Source organism: Etheostoma spectabile, chromosome 17, assembly GCF_008692095.1.
Source record: "Etheostoma spectabile isolate EspeVRDwgs_2016 chromosome 17, UIUC_Espe_1.0, whole genome shotgun sequence".
NCBI classification, from domain to species: domain Eukaryota; kingdom Metazoa; phylum Chordata; class Actinopteri; order Perciformes; family Percidae; genus Etheostoma; species Etheostoma spectabile.
In genome coordinates this window covers 21,801,855-21,819,042 of record NC_045749.1, presented here as the reverse complement: position 1 = coordinate 21,819,042, position 17,188 = coordinate 21,801,855, and the positions used below count along the sequence as shown (strand labels likewise).

The following is a 17,188-nucleotide window of genomic DNA, read 5'->3' as shown; positions in this document are numbered from 1 at the left end:
CTGCTCTTTTTCCAGCTGATTCAGCTTCAAGCTTTCTGTGGCCTGAAGAAGGGATGTCTTGTCCTCCTTCCACTGGTTGAGATCACTCTCCAGCTGCTGCTCAGTGTTCTTCAGAGCTGCGAGGAGGCAGTCACTCACAAAGCTCTGCTCCTCATTCTGATCCACATAGGAGGCTCTTGATTTGTTGCTCTCCTCTAACAGAGAGGTTTTCTCCTGCTGCCATAGGACACGCTCACTCTCCAGCTGATGTTCATACTTTTCCTCAAGAGCAGCCATGAGGGTCTTGTTGTTTGTGTCCTGTCTCTCCAGCTGGGCTCTATGGGAAGCCTGGGCTCTTTCCAGAATCTCCTTGGCCTCCTCGTCCTGTTTTAGGAGATCTTCCTCCACCTTACTCAATTTATCCATCAGCTCCTGAGTTTGAGCCCTCTCCATCTCCAGATGGCTCTCCAACATCACGTTGGCAGTCTTACTTACCGTGAGGATCTGCCTCTCTTTTCGACGCTTCAACTTCTGCCTTGCCACAATATTTAGAAGGGCCTGCATCTCTCCTTTCATGTGCTTTAAATCGACTTTCAGGGCTTCAGTAGTGAAGGTCTGCAGGTCCAGGTCTTTTTGGGCTTTTTCCAGCTGGGATGTCAGATGCTCCCTGTTCCCTGGGTGGGGAGGGGACACGCTCAGCCAGAGCCTCATCCAGCCGGGCTGTACGGGAAGACTGGGATCTTTCACGTATCTTCTTTGCCTCCTTCCCCTGTTCTTGGAGAGCTTCCTCCATCTTTCTCAACTTATCCTTCAGCTCCTGAACTTGAGCCCGCTCCATCTCCAGAAAGCTCCCCAACTCTAACTCCACGTTGGTTTACTTACCGTGAGCTTCTGTCTCTCCTTACAAAGCTCCATCTTTTGACTCTCAACTTCCTTTTTCAGGGCCTCCTTCTCTCCCTTCACCTGCTCCAATTCAACCTTCAGTCTTCAGCATTGAAGTACTGCAGGTCCAGATCTTTTTGGGCTTTTCGCAGCCTGTTGCTGGTTTTGACCAGTTGGGATCTCAGATGCTCTGTTTCCCTGGGTGGGGAGGGGACACGTTCAGCCCAAAGAACTTTTAACTCACCTATCTCCTTCTGCATCAGCTCTTTCTCATGGCCCCAACCGCTGCCCTCTCTCTGGAGTTGGAGCTGATTGAGGAGATCGGCCAGCAGGTCCTCCCGGATGATTAGGTGAACTCTTCCTCAGATTCACATTGGGTGAGTGTCGCCTCGCCGTCCTTCAGCTCCAACCGTACCTGGGTCAATGACGTATAAGGATTTTCAAGAGGCAAATTTAAAATATAATAAACAATAGTTTCTATTGTATTTTTTCGAACATACACAGTGTCAGTTATGCATGAATCTATGTTTACCATGTTTATTAAGTGATTTTAGTATTTTTTCACGCACATGAATTGGCCATGACCATAAAAAATGTAATGTGGTGCGACTGTGAAAACCTTAAATTAAATAAATTCTTAGAATCATGATGGGACTATTCACTCAAGTTCTGAGTAATATGAAGTGTATAAAATCAAAATGTTGGCATTAATTTAGATTTTTTATTATTATTTATATTTTCTGTTGTTTTCCAATACAACAGTCACCTTCTTGTATGACATTGCGTACTACTTTTTCCTGTAATATGTATGAAACGAATAAAAATATCTAAAGAATACATTTATCCAAGTATACATGTTAGTGTTTTACAATTTCAGTCAATGAATTCATATACTACATTTCTATTTACTGAAAATTACAGCTATTACTGGTCGCACCACATGATGCATGGTCGCATCAAATGACAGGAAGTCCTCATATTAGGTTGGCATTAAAAATACCTTTTATTTTGCAATTCCAATAAATTGCATGCTAAATATTTAGTGAAATCATGTTTTATTCCAGTTTCCTTCATTCAAAACATTTTGATTACATTTTCATTTTTTTATATCATTTCAATGACCATAACGTTTAGGCCTTTTTCACAACAATGCTTCATTTCCATTTAATTTCAACTGTACTTTACATTGTCATAATCACAAACTGCTACAATGGAACATATTCAGTGGGGGCAACATCCCCCCCCCCCCATTTCATTTAATTTCACAAATTGTCATATTATCTAATATTATGCCATTTTTTAAAATCACAGCCACCTTCTGAACTTCACTCGTGACTTATGACCCAAAGGGTTCAAGAAACAAGAATAAACACAACAGTTAGAAAACGTTAAACTGGTCCTATTGATTCTATTAATCATGTTCCTGCTTAACCCCAGCTGCTTTGGAATTTCAGTCGCCTTCCTATTTCATTTCATTTCATTTCATATCATATCACAACATTGTCATATTCATTTTTCTAATATGCCATTTTAAAAATCACAACCATCTTATGAACTTCACTTGTGAACTTAGGACCCAAAGGTTCAAGGAGCAAGGATATAAGCAGAACACTAGAAAACATAAAACTGTTATTGATCATGTTCCTGTTTAACCCCCAGCTGCTTTGGAACTTTTCCCAATCTTCCTTTCACACTTGGAGAAGCGAGAGGTTGCTGGCTCAGGCTCTGATATTATTGCCTGGATATCATGCCTAAAGTAAAAGATGGCATCAACGGTCTGTGGCCACATGAATACATTTTTATCCCCTGACTGATGCATGGTATTAACTTTGACCTTTTCTCCCACAACTTCTAGGACTTGGCCTACATATGGCAGTTCATCATAGGTCACAATTACAAATTTGCCATCTAAGTCTTGAAGACTCTCCTGCTCTGGCTTTGATGTAAGGCATGTGGTGTCTTGCAGGTCGACCTTACTAGGCTGATAGCAGAGGCATGTTTTCATCTCTGAATGGTGCAGAAGCATGAAACCTCGCAGTGGGTTATTTGAGCAGGTTGTGAGGAAAGAAATTGATGGATCTTGAGGGTGCCCTTCACAGTCATCAGTTTTTCCGAATTAATTTCATCATATTTCTTTATATTGTCTGGGCTTATCCAGTAGTGTTTCACGCTAGAGCCAGACTTCTCAACCAGAATCTTGAACACATCCTCAGGAGTCTGAAGTTCGCCTCCATGGAGGACATGGCGGTCAGCCTCCCTCTTCACAGCACCACCAATGCCGTCTGGCGCGCCTTTTCCGTGGGATCTTTCGGAGTAATTCCACGTCACGTATTTGAAGCCACAGAGGAATGGCACTGTACTGAGAAGTAGAAATTTGCTTTATTTCTGTACTGCGTGACGGTCCATCACTTATCACATGCAGTGCCGTAACGTTTGGGTGGGTTTCCCGTAGCTCTTTTAGTATGGGCTCCAGATGTGCCCAGACGGCCCGCTCATCATGTGTGAGGTTGTCGGAGAGCGTTGCATACGACTGGTTGCCATCCACGGTGTACAGCACACCAGTATGTATTGTGGCTTGTTTCCTGCTTCCACCAAATGATACGCCTGAATTTCGGTGCTCAATTTGCACGCATAATTTTCCGAAAAGTCAGTATGGAGGACTGCCTCAAATTCATTGAGATTTTGCTTGATGTATCGGAACTGTTCGGCCTGTTGGAGCCAGTTAAACTGATGAATGGCTAAAGCCTCTAGTTTCTGTCGGAACAGCTCCTTTAATTCGTCTATTGTCCCTGTGTGTGTCTGCTTTGCTACATTGGCAAATGTTTTCTCTCCATTTGTAGTTGTAACTCTCTCCCATTGTTCCCAAGAGACAGTATCGCCGTTTTCTGTGTTAGGCATGTCAATCTCTTCAAAGCAGCACTTGGGACAAACTCGATCCATGCATGCTTTATTTTAGTGTCACAATTATTCCCACTAACTCTGAGATACTAGTGGTCTTCAGCAGCCCTCTCTTTGCCAGTTTGTTCACCAACAGCCAAATGTTCTCATGCTCTGAACACGCACATGTATCCCTGTCCCTGGTCTTTGGCTCTGTGATGTAAAAGGGCCGGTTTCGAGTGAACTGTCTATAAGACATGGATAGATGCTGTTCTACCTCTGTCTGATACTGTGTATGAAGCTCAGTAAGAGGCTTTGTTAAAACTCTTCTTTGTGCTTTCAGTTTATTTTTGTGATAGTATCCTTTTTCCCTGGTAAAAGAAAACAGTTTTCATCTCTGGTCAAAAACTGTATAACAGCTTGCCTTCTCTCTGTAAACAATTTCTCTTGTCCCTTTTGCTGACCTTTCCACTTGGACCTTGCTTTTGCCTTGCTATAAACATCCTCTCACTCCTTTGTTTTCTCATTTCTATTAGCTTTTTCCTCAGATACAACACTTGTTTTTTAAGCGCGCTCTTCTCCCTCTGCAGTCTTGTGCAGCGTTTCTGATTTGAAGTTTTCCTTTTCTCATCTTTCACTGGCGTGGACACCACTGGTGGATTAAAGTCATCATTCACTATTGGGTCCAATGGAATTACGTTTTGCTCTGGAACTACGTTTTCGGCTGGCTCTGGAACTACAACTGTGTTAAGGAGAACTGGTGGAAGTGTCTCCTCCATAGATGGCGGTGTGAGGTCTAATACTGGGTTTGCATTATTTTTTCTGTGCGTGTAAGCCCTGGTTGCAGCCCTCCATTTCTCTCTCTGCTTCTTTCTCTCTCTGTCTTGCAGTTCACTGGATTTAACATAATGCATCTTTCCCTGTTGCTTTCTTCTCTGATAGCTGAAACAAACAGTATCATTTATAAATCTATGGCATAGGCCTACTATCCCCCAAAAAAATGTATTACCTACACAGAAAATAAATAGCATTACTTTTAATTTAATCAATTGAATGTTTCATATCAATTCATTGTTTTTCCACATTTGAGAACAAACCTTTCTCTTCTCCTGGCAAGGTACGCTGCTCTTGCTGCAGGGTGTGAATTGACACGCTCCCTGTGGCGCGCAGACTTATCTTTGCTTGACAGTGGCATCTGTTAAAAACTAAATAAGTTAAATATTAAAAACAAAGTTATGTTGGTAAAAAGACATGTCGTCACTTATTTTGTATGTATTTTTGTCAGTATACTTCATTAAGCCCTTTCTCCCTAAAATGCTAAAAAGAATCTAGATAAAACTAGATAAATAGATAAAGTCTGCTCTACATATTTTAAAAATTAATCAATTGTTTGTATAAATCATGAAAATAACACAAAAATGTAAATTTGTACAGTATATCTGGCTGTAGATGTTATGATTGATTATTCTGACGATCCTTGTTGTTATTCACTATTGTTGAAATTTAGATATTTTATGACCTTGTTACTTACTATTTATTAACAGCATAAAGTGTTTTATGTTTTATGTTCATGATATATGTTTTTTGTTATATGTCTGCAACCTTGTTGTTTGTGCTGCTGCTTATCCTGGCCAGGACACTCTTGGAAAAGAGATTTTTAATCTCAATGAGTTTTTCTTTCTGGGTAAAATAAAAAATAAATAAATAAAATATTAATCATTGGAAGTAATCTACAATAGTTGCACCACATGATATTTTTACATTCTGTCAAGATTTCTAGGGCTAGCGTTAGCCTGTGCCACAAAACTAGCTAGTTTCTCACATAAGGTCACCTTGAAGTATATTACCAAAATATACATTTATAAATAATACTACTTTATTGTTTTCTTTTTGAGGTCATACCGCATGACATCCAAATATGGAAACTGCATACCAGCACTTACAAACATTACTTCTAAAAAAAAGGAGAGAGGGTTACAGACCTGCTTGCTTCTTCCATGTGCTCTCTGCTAACTGGTGAATGATGCAGATTCCTGTCTCTCAGTGGAATTCAAAATAAAAGTCCCGAAATAGGAATTTCTTGATGGTCGCGCCACATGATATTTCATAAAAGAGACGAGTTCGGACAATATTTGTTTGCATGCTATGGGGGAAATATCTGTTCAACACATCTGAAATTTCATATGGGATTACAAAACACATTAGAAAATATGCCAAAAGGGAGAAAAAAATAAATTTAGGAAGATTTAGAATAATTTTAAAGATGTTTAAAAACCAACAGTTATGGTCGGACGGTCGCACCACATGACATTTTAACCCTTTAAGCCAGGGGTCCTTAACGTTTTTTAACCCTTGTGTTGTCTTTACGATAACTGTGAACTTGTCCTTCCAGTTCAAAATTGAAAATATATATATATTTTTTCTTTTCCCATCTTTTTGTCACTTTTTCTGATTTATTTGTCACTTTTTCCATGGTTTTGGTGCATTTTTTAAAAACCTGAGCAGGTTTAATGATAGATGTTACACTTATTCTTGGAATTCATGGTCAACAATGCTCATTTATATCAAATTACACTTAAGTTTTTAGTTCAAACGGCAGAAATTATGAATTATTTTGGCTAATAGTTAAGATCAGAGGATGTTGAGTGGATTACAGATGGGTATATGTCAAAGTTTAGTCCGGATACTGTTTAGAAAACATTAAAAATAATTAAAATGCTATAAGATTAAATCAAACACTCCAATAATTCAATGAAAGTAATCATTAATGAACAACGTATGGAATCATCCATGTTATTTTGGGGCAATTTGGTTGAAAGAAATCCATATTTCTGATATAAAACACATTGAAACGGGCCAGTTTGACCCGAGGACAACACAAGGGTTAAGCCAAGAACCCCTTAACGGAAAGTGAGACAGAGCAGGGACCCCCATTGCAAAATAATGTATTACATTGTGTAAAAATTAAGTTGCATATTAAACTGGGTCTACAATAACATGTAGAATGGCCTGAAGCCTTTATAAATACATTTTGGCATAGAATACTAAGCTATTAAAATAAGAATTGTTGATTTGTTGAAACAGGATTTTCTAAATCATGTTTTAATGTTAATATCTGTGGATCTTAGTGACTAACTTACCTATAAGCCAGTGTGCTTATGACCAATGTTTTTTTTCTCTACTAATCATATATGTTGGATTCATGTCAATACAATATTAATTTTCTTGGAAACTTATAAACAACAATAATTTGGTGGCCCCCCTGCAGTTACTCTGAGGACCCCCTAGGGGTCCCGGACCCCCTGTTGAAGATCTCTGCGTAACTATTTTTTAAATTAACATATGGTTTCATGGAGGGGACTGATTTTACTAAAACATGGTGAATTATTTTGAAATTTAGAACTTTTAAGCTCAAGAAACTACGATCGGACAGAAAATGTAGGCGTCCCGTCATTGACCCACCTGTTCTTCAAGGTAACTGAGGTAGAAATCGATTGGTTGATTCTCTCTGGTGTTGAATTCCATGTTTTCCAGTGGTTTTTCTCTCGTTGCAATGTGCACCGTTGGATTGTCAAAGTCAGACTGTCTCTGATACAAACTGCTGTTTGAGTGAATGTGTGTCAGAACTCAAGTTGGGTCTAGTATTCAGTGGGTTGTCATGACAACAACAACATGTATTTTTTTATTTTTTTTAGTCCCTATGGTTATTGATTCTATTCCATTCTATCTTTCATTCTATTGTTGCTATGGGACACCAGTTTTTTTTATGATTGAATATACAGTATAAATGTAATAATTTCTGATGATTCCTAAAATATGGCAGAAAGACCACTTTACAAAATATGGAAAGGAAAAATATGAGCAGTACACACAAGTATGCATCAGTTGGGCCATCATTTTCTCTAACTCCACTCACCATGTGCACTCAGCCACTACCTATTATTTAAGATGTGCATTTATCACAATAAAAATAAAATAATAATAATAATAATAACAATATATAGAAGTGCATCGACATAAAATGTTGATATAGATGATTGTAAAACAATAAACATGATCTTGACTTTGACTACATGCAACACTGTAGCCAATGATTTACATTTACTCCATACTCACCTGCTCCGTGGCTGGGGATAATTTCCCATGTTGCATGTTAGAAACAGTTGAATTTAAAGTTGAATATGTTTAATTAAACATAATTTAGAAAGCTGTCATATCGCACTGAAAGCTGATATTTTGTCACTAGCAACCTACACCTGTCATCTGTCAAATCCAGCTGCATTTTCAGCTTTGAACAAAACCGTTCAGGAGTTATTACAGCAAAGGTGGGCCGTGCGTAATGGTTCATCTGTCCCTCCTGGAGGGGACAAATGAAACAGCATGGGGGGACGGAAGTATGTAACATACAGTTTAAGCAATATACACTTCCCACAACTTTAATACTTCACTATATTTCATGGATGGTACTTCCAAAAAGGTGTTATTTTAGATAGATTGTTGCGTAAATGTCTGTCATCGTGAAGCGCGTATGAAGCGGTTATTGAAATATCATGCATGATGATTCTTTTATTTTATTGCTAAAACAGTATGATTTTACAGTTATATCATGTTTCTATTGTGGAAAATGTCGTTTCACTAGGTTTTTACGTGGGTTAGACCACTGCACATACAAATAACTCAAATCCCTAAACCACTCCAACCTGTATTCCTGGTGGGCACAAATATATTTTCATCTTTTCTAAAACTGCTTTTCCATGTCTCACCTACATAAAATAGTGTATAAACACAGATAGTTGTGCATTTACTTAAAATCCATAGAGTTATAGCCAGGTCCATATCCCATTATAGCCTGTTTTGCTTTCCATGTAAAGAAGCATGCAATATGAAAGTCTGGGATTTGGACTCAGGTTTCCATTCATATTTGTCATTTCAGCTGTCTTATTCAACAAAATCAACTAAAGCAACAAAGACATATTATGATCATGTCTCCATGTCTAACAGACTCACAGCATGCAGCACTTATTGGGAGTTCCACGTGTGGTGGGGATGTCCTCGTTGGACGGTTCCATCGCTTTACGCACGCATATGATCTCTAGGAATGTATGGCATCTTTAACACAAATAATTAGGCTTACATGGGTGTTTGCAAATATTTTGGCCTACATGAGTGTTTGCTTTCATCACTTTAACTTACAAAACCACTCAACATTTTTCTCCACAGCACAAATGTTTCCCAGTCGTGTTCCGTCGTGCGTAACGTTACGCATGGTTCGCTCCACCTGCAGCCGCCAGTCTATAAACTCCTGCAAAGCTCTTTAAGCTCCTTAGTTTTATTTCTGACTTCAGCAAAGATGAGTCACGGAGACCGTTACACCTCGTCGTCCTACCGGAAGATTTTCGGGGATTCTCCCAAGTTCCCCGCGGCCTCCTCCCGCATGGGCAGCGCCTCTCACCGGGGCTCCCCGGGGCTCCGGGCCATGGCTGGCTCCCGCAACAGCGGGTCCTCCCTGAGCCTGTACAGACGGATCGGCCGCTCCACCTCTTACTCTCCGGTACCCAGTGACTCCCTTGACTTGACCCAGACCTCCGTGGTCAACAATGAATTCAAAGTTATTAGAACTAACGAGAAGGAGCAGCTGCAGGTATGTGTGACGGGCTGAAACTAATTTCCTAAAAAAATAACTCTTATAACACTCCTCCCAGATAATCCGGTGCACATTTTCGGACTAATTCACTTCACACTCATTCTGGTGTCCTTGGATATCTGATAGGACTAAATTCAGACTTTTATGAAGCCCTTAACCAATGTAATGTCGTTGTAATTATTTTTACTATGATGAAAGCAACATATCTTTACTAATCTACAAAAAGTGGCCTGGCCATTCTACCACCCAAAGATCATATCCTCCAGACACGATTTAGTGCATATATTACAGTTTTTTTCCCAATTGCTAAAACATAATTTTGCAAACATAGGCTCGTTTTATCTAAATACTTCAATAATTCACAAAACCACACACACAAACTGCAAAATACCTCATATATCCTGCAAAATGAAGCACTGCAACCCAAACTACACATATTATTATTAAAATGGCAAACGTACCAAATGGCACACCCTTCATTCATATTACCAGATTTTCCTAACCAACTACACACACTCATCTTCAGTATGCTTTGTTATAATACTAAAATAGTTTGTAAAAACAATTGTAGAAAATTGTTCAGATCGTTCACATGCACAGATATATTTGCAGGTACACACACATGCTGTTAAAACATTTATTATTTTGAAGTCTTTTCATAGTGCTTCCTTCTTAGTTTAAGAGGTAACAGTTAACCATCGAGGTGTTTGGCCAGGTGGCACATGCAGTACACTGGCCAATCAGATCATGTAGTGTCATTTTGAATGGCAGCGTTTTGAAATGGCAAACATGTGACTTTATGTCATATTGTTGTGTCTTATGCAGAGAACCGTGGTCAGTGCCTTTTAAAAAATTGGATTTTGCATTTTAGATTGCAAAATGCGTGTAAAGCATCAAATGTGTTGAGAAGAGGTTTTGTTCTCTGTGTGCCAGTTTAACCCCCGTGTGTTCTTCCTGTCAAAACTGAAAATCAGCACTTTTGTTAATGATTTTTATCGAAGCTTTTTTTCCACGTTTTTGCCCTTTTTTGTAACACTTTTTTGAATGTCTGTCACTTTTTAACGGTTTCAACACTACATAACACTAACTCCTTTACTTTAGTTGTACAGTTATTTTTTTAATTCCCCAAAATAACATGATTGATTCCACCCAACGCTCTTTGGCAAGTACACATCTCTACTTTCATTAATTTTAGGGTGTCTTATTCAATTTTATAGCATTGTAAAACAAATGGAAGTGTTTTTGAAATAGTATTGAGTAAAAGTTGACATATTCCAGTCTGTGATTATCCATCAACATCCATTCCTTTAATTTTAGTCGAAATAATTCCTAATTTCTGCTTTTCTAACTCAAACATTAGGTATAATTTCCTATGAATGAGGTTTATTGACCATAAATTCCAAAAATAACTGTAAAACCAAAGTTAAAGAGTTAGTGTTACGTGTTGGGAAAAAAAAACGTTAAAAGTGTTGAAAAAAGGGACAAAAACGTAATAAAAACTTGAAAAACGTCAATTAAAATAACTGTAGAACTAAAGTAAAAAGGTTAATATTATGTAGTGTTGAAAACATCAAAAGTGTTGAAAAAAGGGAAAAAGAGGTAAGAGTTAAAAATGATAAAAGCATCAACAAAAGTGTTGATTTTCAATTTTGACGGGAACACAAGGGTTAAAGGTGAAGTGAATCCAGTGGTTTCCTGCCTGTCTCATTCCACCTCTATGGAGGATGGGGGATGATTAATAAGTGTCTGTCCCGTTGCGTAGGGCCTGAACGACCGCTTCGCCGTCTTCATTGATAAAGTGCGCCACCTGGAGCAGCAGAACAAGGTGCTGGAGGTGGAGCTGGTGGCGCTGCGGCAGAAGCAGGGCGAGCCGTCCCGCGTGGCTCACCTCTACCAGCAGGAGCTGATAGAACTACGCTCGCAGGTGGATGAGCTGAGCCGGGACAAGAACCGCATCCTGATAGAAAGGAACAACATGGAGGACGAGCTGCAGGTAAACCATTGGAGGGGAGGAAGGGGGGTAACTGCTCCTTTAATTTGAAAGTGCTCATATTATGCTTTTTGGCTTTTTCCCTTTCCTTTATTGTGTTATATATCTTTTTTTGTGCATGTTATAGGTTTACAGAGTGAAAAAGCCAAAAGTGACTGAGCTAGTAGTCCTTACCTAGGTACTGTCAGGGCAGGCCCACATACTCTGCTCCTGACTGGCTAGTAGTCCTTACCTAGGTACTGTCAGGGCCCTCCTACTCTGCTCCTGACTGGCTAGTAGTCCTTACCTAGGTACTGTCAGGGCCCTCATACTCTGCTCCTGACTGGCTAGTAGTCCTTACCTAGGTACTGTCAGGGCCCTCATACTCTGCTTCTGACTGGCTAGTAGTCCTTACCGAGGTACTGTCAGGGCCCTCATACTCTGCTTCTGACTGGCTAGTAGTCCTTACCTAGGTACTGTCAGGACCCTCATACTCTGCTTCTGACTGGCTAGTAGTCCTTACCTAGGTACTGTCAGGGCCCTCCTACTCTGCTCCTGACTGGCTAGTAGTCCTTACCTAGGTACTGCCAGGGCCCTCATACTCTGCTTCTGACTGGCTAGTAGTCCTTACCTAGGTACTGTCAGGGCCCTCATACTCTGCTTCTGACTGGCTAGTAGTCCTTACCTAGGTACTGTCAGGACCCTCATACTCTGCTCCTGACTGGCTAGTAGTCCTTACCTAGGTACTGTCAGGGCCCTTATACTCTGCTTCTGACTGGCTAGTAGTCCTTACCTAGGTACTGTCAGGGCCCTCATACTCTGCTCCTGACTGACTAGTAGTCCTTACCTAGGTACTGTCAGGGTCCTCATACTCTGCTCCTGACTGGCTAGTAGTCCTTACCTAGGTACTGTCAGGGCCCTTATACTCTGCTTCTGACTGGCTAGTAGTCCTTACCTAGGTACTGTCAGGGCCCTCATACTCTGCTCCTGACTGGCTAGTAGTCCTTACCTAGGTACTGTCAGGGTCCTCATACTCTGCTCCTGACTGGCTAGTAGTCCTTACCTAGGTACTGTCAGGGCCCTCATACTCTGCTTCTGACTGGCTAGTAGTCCTTACCTAGGTACTGTCAGGGCCCTCATACTCTGCTCCTGACTGGCTAGTAGTCCTTACCTAGGTACTGTCAGGGCCCTCATACTCTGCTTCTGACTGGCTAGTAGTCCTTACCTAGGTACTGTCAGGGCCCTCATACTCTGCTCCTGACTGGCTAGTAGTCCTTACCTAGGTACTGTCAGTAGTACAACAAAATATGATGTTTTTTGAAAATTAAACCATGTCAACATATTCTGATATAACCTCTAAATACAATTATGAACCTAAAATGGTGCATAATATAAGCATTTTAAAGGTTGTCTCCATTGTTATACAAGCCTCAATTCTCTGGCCTCCTAATTGTGGCAATATATATATATATATAAATATATTTTCATACATTTTTAACCCCATCTTTACCACCAAAGGGTATTATTCATGTGCAGTGATGAATAAAATGTAGGTCAACACTGATTGAATGTATTATTATATGTGTATTGTTAGTCTTTTGTAGAACCCAACCTATGGAGGGTTGGTAGTATGTAACACTTTTATTTAATTTATTTGGTAGCCCTAAAGTCGCATGTGGCCCCAGACTGGCCCCTCCACTTGAAATGGCCTAGAATATAACAAGATTTCTTCTTCTACTCTGTTTTATATATCCTGTATCCTATTAGTATTTACTGCTGCAAAGCCCAATTTCCACAAAGAAATCACTCATTATTTCTTCTTTCTCTTTGTGTCATCCAACATCCTTCCCATCCTCTCACGTCTGAACTCTCCTCTCTTGTCTCACTTCAGAAGCTCAGTGTGAAGTATGATGAGGAGATGAGGGTCCGGGAGGAAGCTGAGCAGACCTTGAGGTCCTTCCGGAAGGATGTGGATGACGCCACAGCCGTCCGCCTGGACCTGGAGCGCCGAGTGGAGTCCCTGATGGATGAGATCTCCTTCCTGAGGAAAGTGCACGATGAGGAAATCCAGGAGCTGAGCAGCATGATGGAGGAACAGCACGTCTCCGTGGAGCTCGAACCCGCCAAACCGGACCTCACCTCAGCTCTGAAGGAGATCCGCAACCAGTACGAGTCCATTGCCTCCAAAAACCTGCAGTCTGCCGAGGAGTGGTACAAGGGCAAGTTCGCCAGCCTCAGCGAGCAGGCCGCCAGGACCAACGAGGCCATGCGGGCCAGCAGGGAGGAGATCAGTGAGTTCAGGAGGCAGCTGCAGTCCAAGACAATCGAGATAGAGTCCCTGAGGAGCGCCAACGAGTCTTTGGAGAGGCAGATCACAGAGATGGAGGACGCACACAACGCCGAAGTCACCGCCATGCAGGCAGATTTTCTCATTTACCTCTTCTGGTCTCTGGCCATGCAGTTAGTAGTTTTAGTTATCCAGGTTTAGAGCTTTCTGACTCCACCCCCAATACAATGGAGGTAAATGGATTTTCATTTGGGTGCACTGAAAACTTCATTTTTTTCTTTCTTTCCTGTCTCTGATACTTTTGATAGTCCAAAGAACAAAAATAAAGAGCATTTCTTTGATAGAAATGAGTTCCATGAGCAAATAAACATGGGCAAATAAAACCATTTTTACATATATAGCCTATAATTTAGGCTAAGAAACCCTTTAATATTTAACTTAACACTTTATACGAGCAAATAATACACCAAAACCTTATAGTACACAAAGTTGCTGTGACATAATTTTAACCATTGAAATAATATAGTATGTATAGCATTAAACTATCTACAAAAAAGGGATGTTTTGGATGCATGGGCCTACTGATAAAGGCAAAACTTAGCTAATTCCATGCAGTTTTTTGAGAAGACATTGTTACAGTAAAAGATACTTTATATTATACCCAATCACCTGCAGAAGCACTGCTGCCAGTCTGCATTGAGGTCATTACCGCCTACAACTCTGGAATAATAGGATTGGAAGGGAGCAGAGCCTCGTGAATTATGTCACAGCTTGAGTAAAGCTGTAAGCTAAGGGAGCCCCAACCTTGATATGTCAAGGACTGGGTCGAGGCGAAGAGCATACGGACTATCTGAGTAGTATTACATTTTATTTAAAGGATGCCGCACTGGGTATTCATATACTAAAAACAGCAATACAAATACAATACATCAAAACAATGGAAAAGGCAGAGCAATAGACATTTAGGTGGAATAGGCAGTTTTAAACAGATGTGTTTTGAGTTGAGACTTGAAATTAGGGAGTGAATCAATGTTTCTGAGTTGGGGGGGGGGTAATGAATTCCAGAGACGGGGAGTGTCATTCTTTTACCAACCTTTTAGATCTTAGGCTAGTCTCGAATAAAACTTAAATGAACGTTGTCTCAAAACAAAGGCGGAAAGGGTAAAAAGACACTCATTTTAGTGACTTCTTGGAGTTTTTCCTGGGAACCTTAGTGACAATAATACTTCAACAAATCCCTGTTCCCAGAGCAAAACCTTCCCCCCCCATACTGTTACACTTCGGTACTGGTTGACAGGTTTTATTACCTTTTTGGACAAAGCCAGCTCAGGTGTTTCCCCTGTTTCTAGTCATTGTGTTAAGCTTGACTAACATATTCACCAGACAGATATGAGAGCAATATCTAGCTTCTCATCTAACCATCTGCAAGACACCAAACACCAAACAGCAGTATCAGAAAACTCACACACACACAAACATGGACGGGTTTAAAGAGCAGGGAGGCTTCCCACTAACATGTGACAAAAGCCACTTTTAAACACAGCTATTTCTTCCGTTTGTGATGTATGTGGTTTCTAATTCAGGTTCAAGGTCTGAAGTGAGAACATGACCTTTCGTGTGTCGGTAGTCACGTTAACCCGCCTGTGTGACTGTGACACTGACCCAAAGTGTTCTTAAGGGATTAACTCTGTGTGTCTATTAGATTACCCTCTGACCTGCTAAATCAGACACAGGATGCCATCTGCTTTCACTGGCTGCTTAGATGAGGTCCAGCTAAGCCCTAAAGGTATTCCTTTAAGGGGAAAATGGCCAACGGTTATAACACAGAAAAGCCTATCACAGTGGATTAAAAACTATACACATGCTAAGTAAGTGAATTTACTGTTAGACACTACTGATAATCTCCCTCCTTTTTTTTATTTCCAATGCCGTAGGACACTATTGGCCACCTGGATACTGAGCTGAGGAACATGAAGGGTGAGATGGCCCAGCACCTGAGAGAGTATCAAGACCTGCTCAATGTCAAGATGGCCCTGGATATAGAGATAGCTGCCTACAGGTGCTCATTGCATTAAAGAGCAAACAGACCAAAAGCTCTCTAGACCAGTAGACTTTTGAATACATTCTTTGAGCATTGTGAGGTATTAAGTCTGACATTTGTTTCCTTTGGTCCTATGAGGAAACTGCTGGAGGGGGAGGAGACTCACTTTAACTCAGGGATATCGTTTGGTGCTGCCAGCTACAGCTACCAGCCTCGGGCGTCAGTGTCCAGGAGCAGCCAGAGGGAGAAAGAGGGGGCCACCAAGGAGAGCTTCAAGGAGAGCAGTGAGGATAAAGATGAGGCAGACATCAACTCCAACAACTGAAGGAAGACAGGCAGGGAAAGTGGGAAAAGAGCTACGCCGTATATGTATAGTGAGTTCATTGTCACATACTGTATTTAAGTTCAACACTAAGACGTTTTGGAGTTAGAGCTGGGTTATTACCAATGTCTTGTAGCTGAAACATTTGTGTATTAAACACAACATTGGACGTTTTCCCTGGGACGTACTGTAGGTCTCAGCATTTAGACTCATCTAGGCTTCATTGCGTGTATTTCATACATCATTTATGTATCATTGAAATACAAATTTAGAAGGTACAATGATCATATGTAGGTCACATGAAGTGAGGAACCTCAAACAAGCAACTAAAGCACTTATTACCAAAGGAAAATGACCTGAAAATCTAGAACAATTGTACTGTACGTCCCTAGAGGAAATTAACATGCTGCAAATAAAAATAATAAAAATATGTGACCAGGTGTTAAAGGTTCAGGGGATGGATTCTTGGCCTGTCTGGGTTGCTCAAATAGACTTAATTTCTTAAAAGAAAGATACCAAATGTCTGTGTAGTGCCACTTCTGTTGTTGCAGCATCCTTTCAGTGAAGTTAGTTGTTAAATGTGATGTCCTTCATGTCTAAGTTTGAGCTTTTACGTGAGAGAGGTAAGGTTCAAAGTGTATAGCAACAGTCAATCCATATTTATGAAAGCACTTTAGGGTGTATGGAGGACGACAGTGTCTTGCATTGTGTTCGGTTGTATCGTATGGCATTACAAAGGCTGGTTAACATGGTTTATTGTGATGTACATAGTGCATTAGCTGTGAAAAACATTCAGAACATGCAGTCCAGCTGGTAGTACATATCATCTCACCTGGCTGCAGTGTCAGTGTATACACCGAGTGGAAAACCACTCACTGTTGGTTTAGTTGCACTGAATAACACAATGAATAAAATAACGCAACGAATAAAATGACCAACTGTTTTCTCTGATTTTGTCTGCAAGTCAGCATGTTCACAAACACAGGAGCGTGTTCATCAAGTTAGATGTCATTCTCCATTCGGTCGAGCCTCAGCTCAATATTAATCAGCAATTTGGTATTGATTTCAGTCATAATTCTGTTTTTGTGACTTCTGTATTGGATTCCTAGGATTTGCAAGTCACTAACATATACAAAATAGTAGAAGAAACTGAACATTATTTGCCCTTTGAAACAAGGAATTCATTC

At 40.5% G+C, this 17,188-nt stretch overlaps 1 protein-coding gene across 3 annotated transcripts; it reads left to right on the top strand.

Annotated features, from left to right (window-relative positions):
- The first annotated feature begins 9,056 nt into the window (after window positions 1-9,056).
- inaa (internexin neuronal intermediate filament protein, alpha a) lies at window positions 9,057-16,935 on the top strand. 3 transcript variants are annotated; one of them, XR_004336012.1, is made up of 5 exons: window positions 9,057-9,379; window positions 11,145-11,375; window positions 13,243-13,796; window positions 15,573-15,697; window positions 15,818-16,935. XR_004336012.1 is itself a non-coding variant. In XM_032542141.1 (5 exons), the coding sequence occupies exons 1-5, from the start codon at window positions 9,089-9,091 to the stop codon at window positions 16,002-16,004; spliced, it is 1,362 nt and encodes a 453-aa protein (XP_032398032.1). In that variant the 5' UTR covers window positions 9,059-9,088; the 3' UTR covers window positions 16,005-16,935. The 3 variants fall into 3 exon arrangements, 2 of the variants coding, with proteins under 2 accessions (XP_032398033.1, XP_032398032.1); XM_032542141.1 differs by having other exon boundaries at window positions 9,059-9,379; window positions 13,243-13,770; XM_032542142.1 differs by lacking the exon at window positions 15,818-16,935 and having other exon boundaries at window positions 13,243-13,871; window positions 15,573-15,692.
- The last annotated feature ends 253 nt before the right edge of the window (window positions 16,936-17,188 follow it).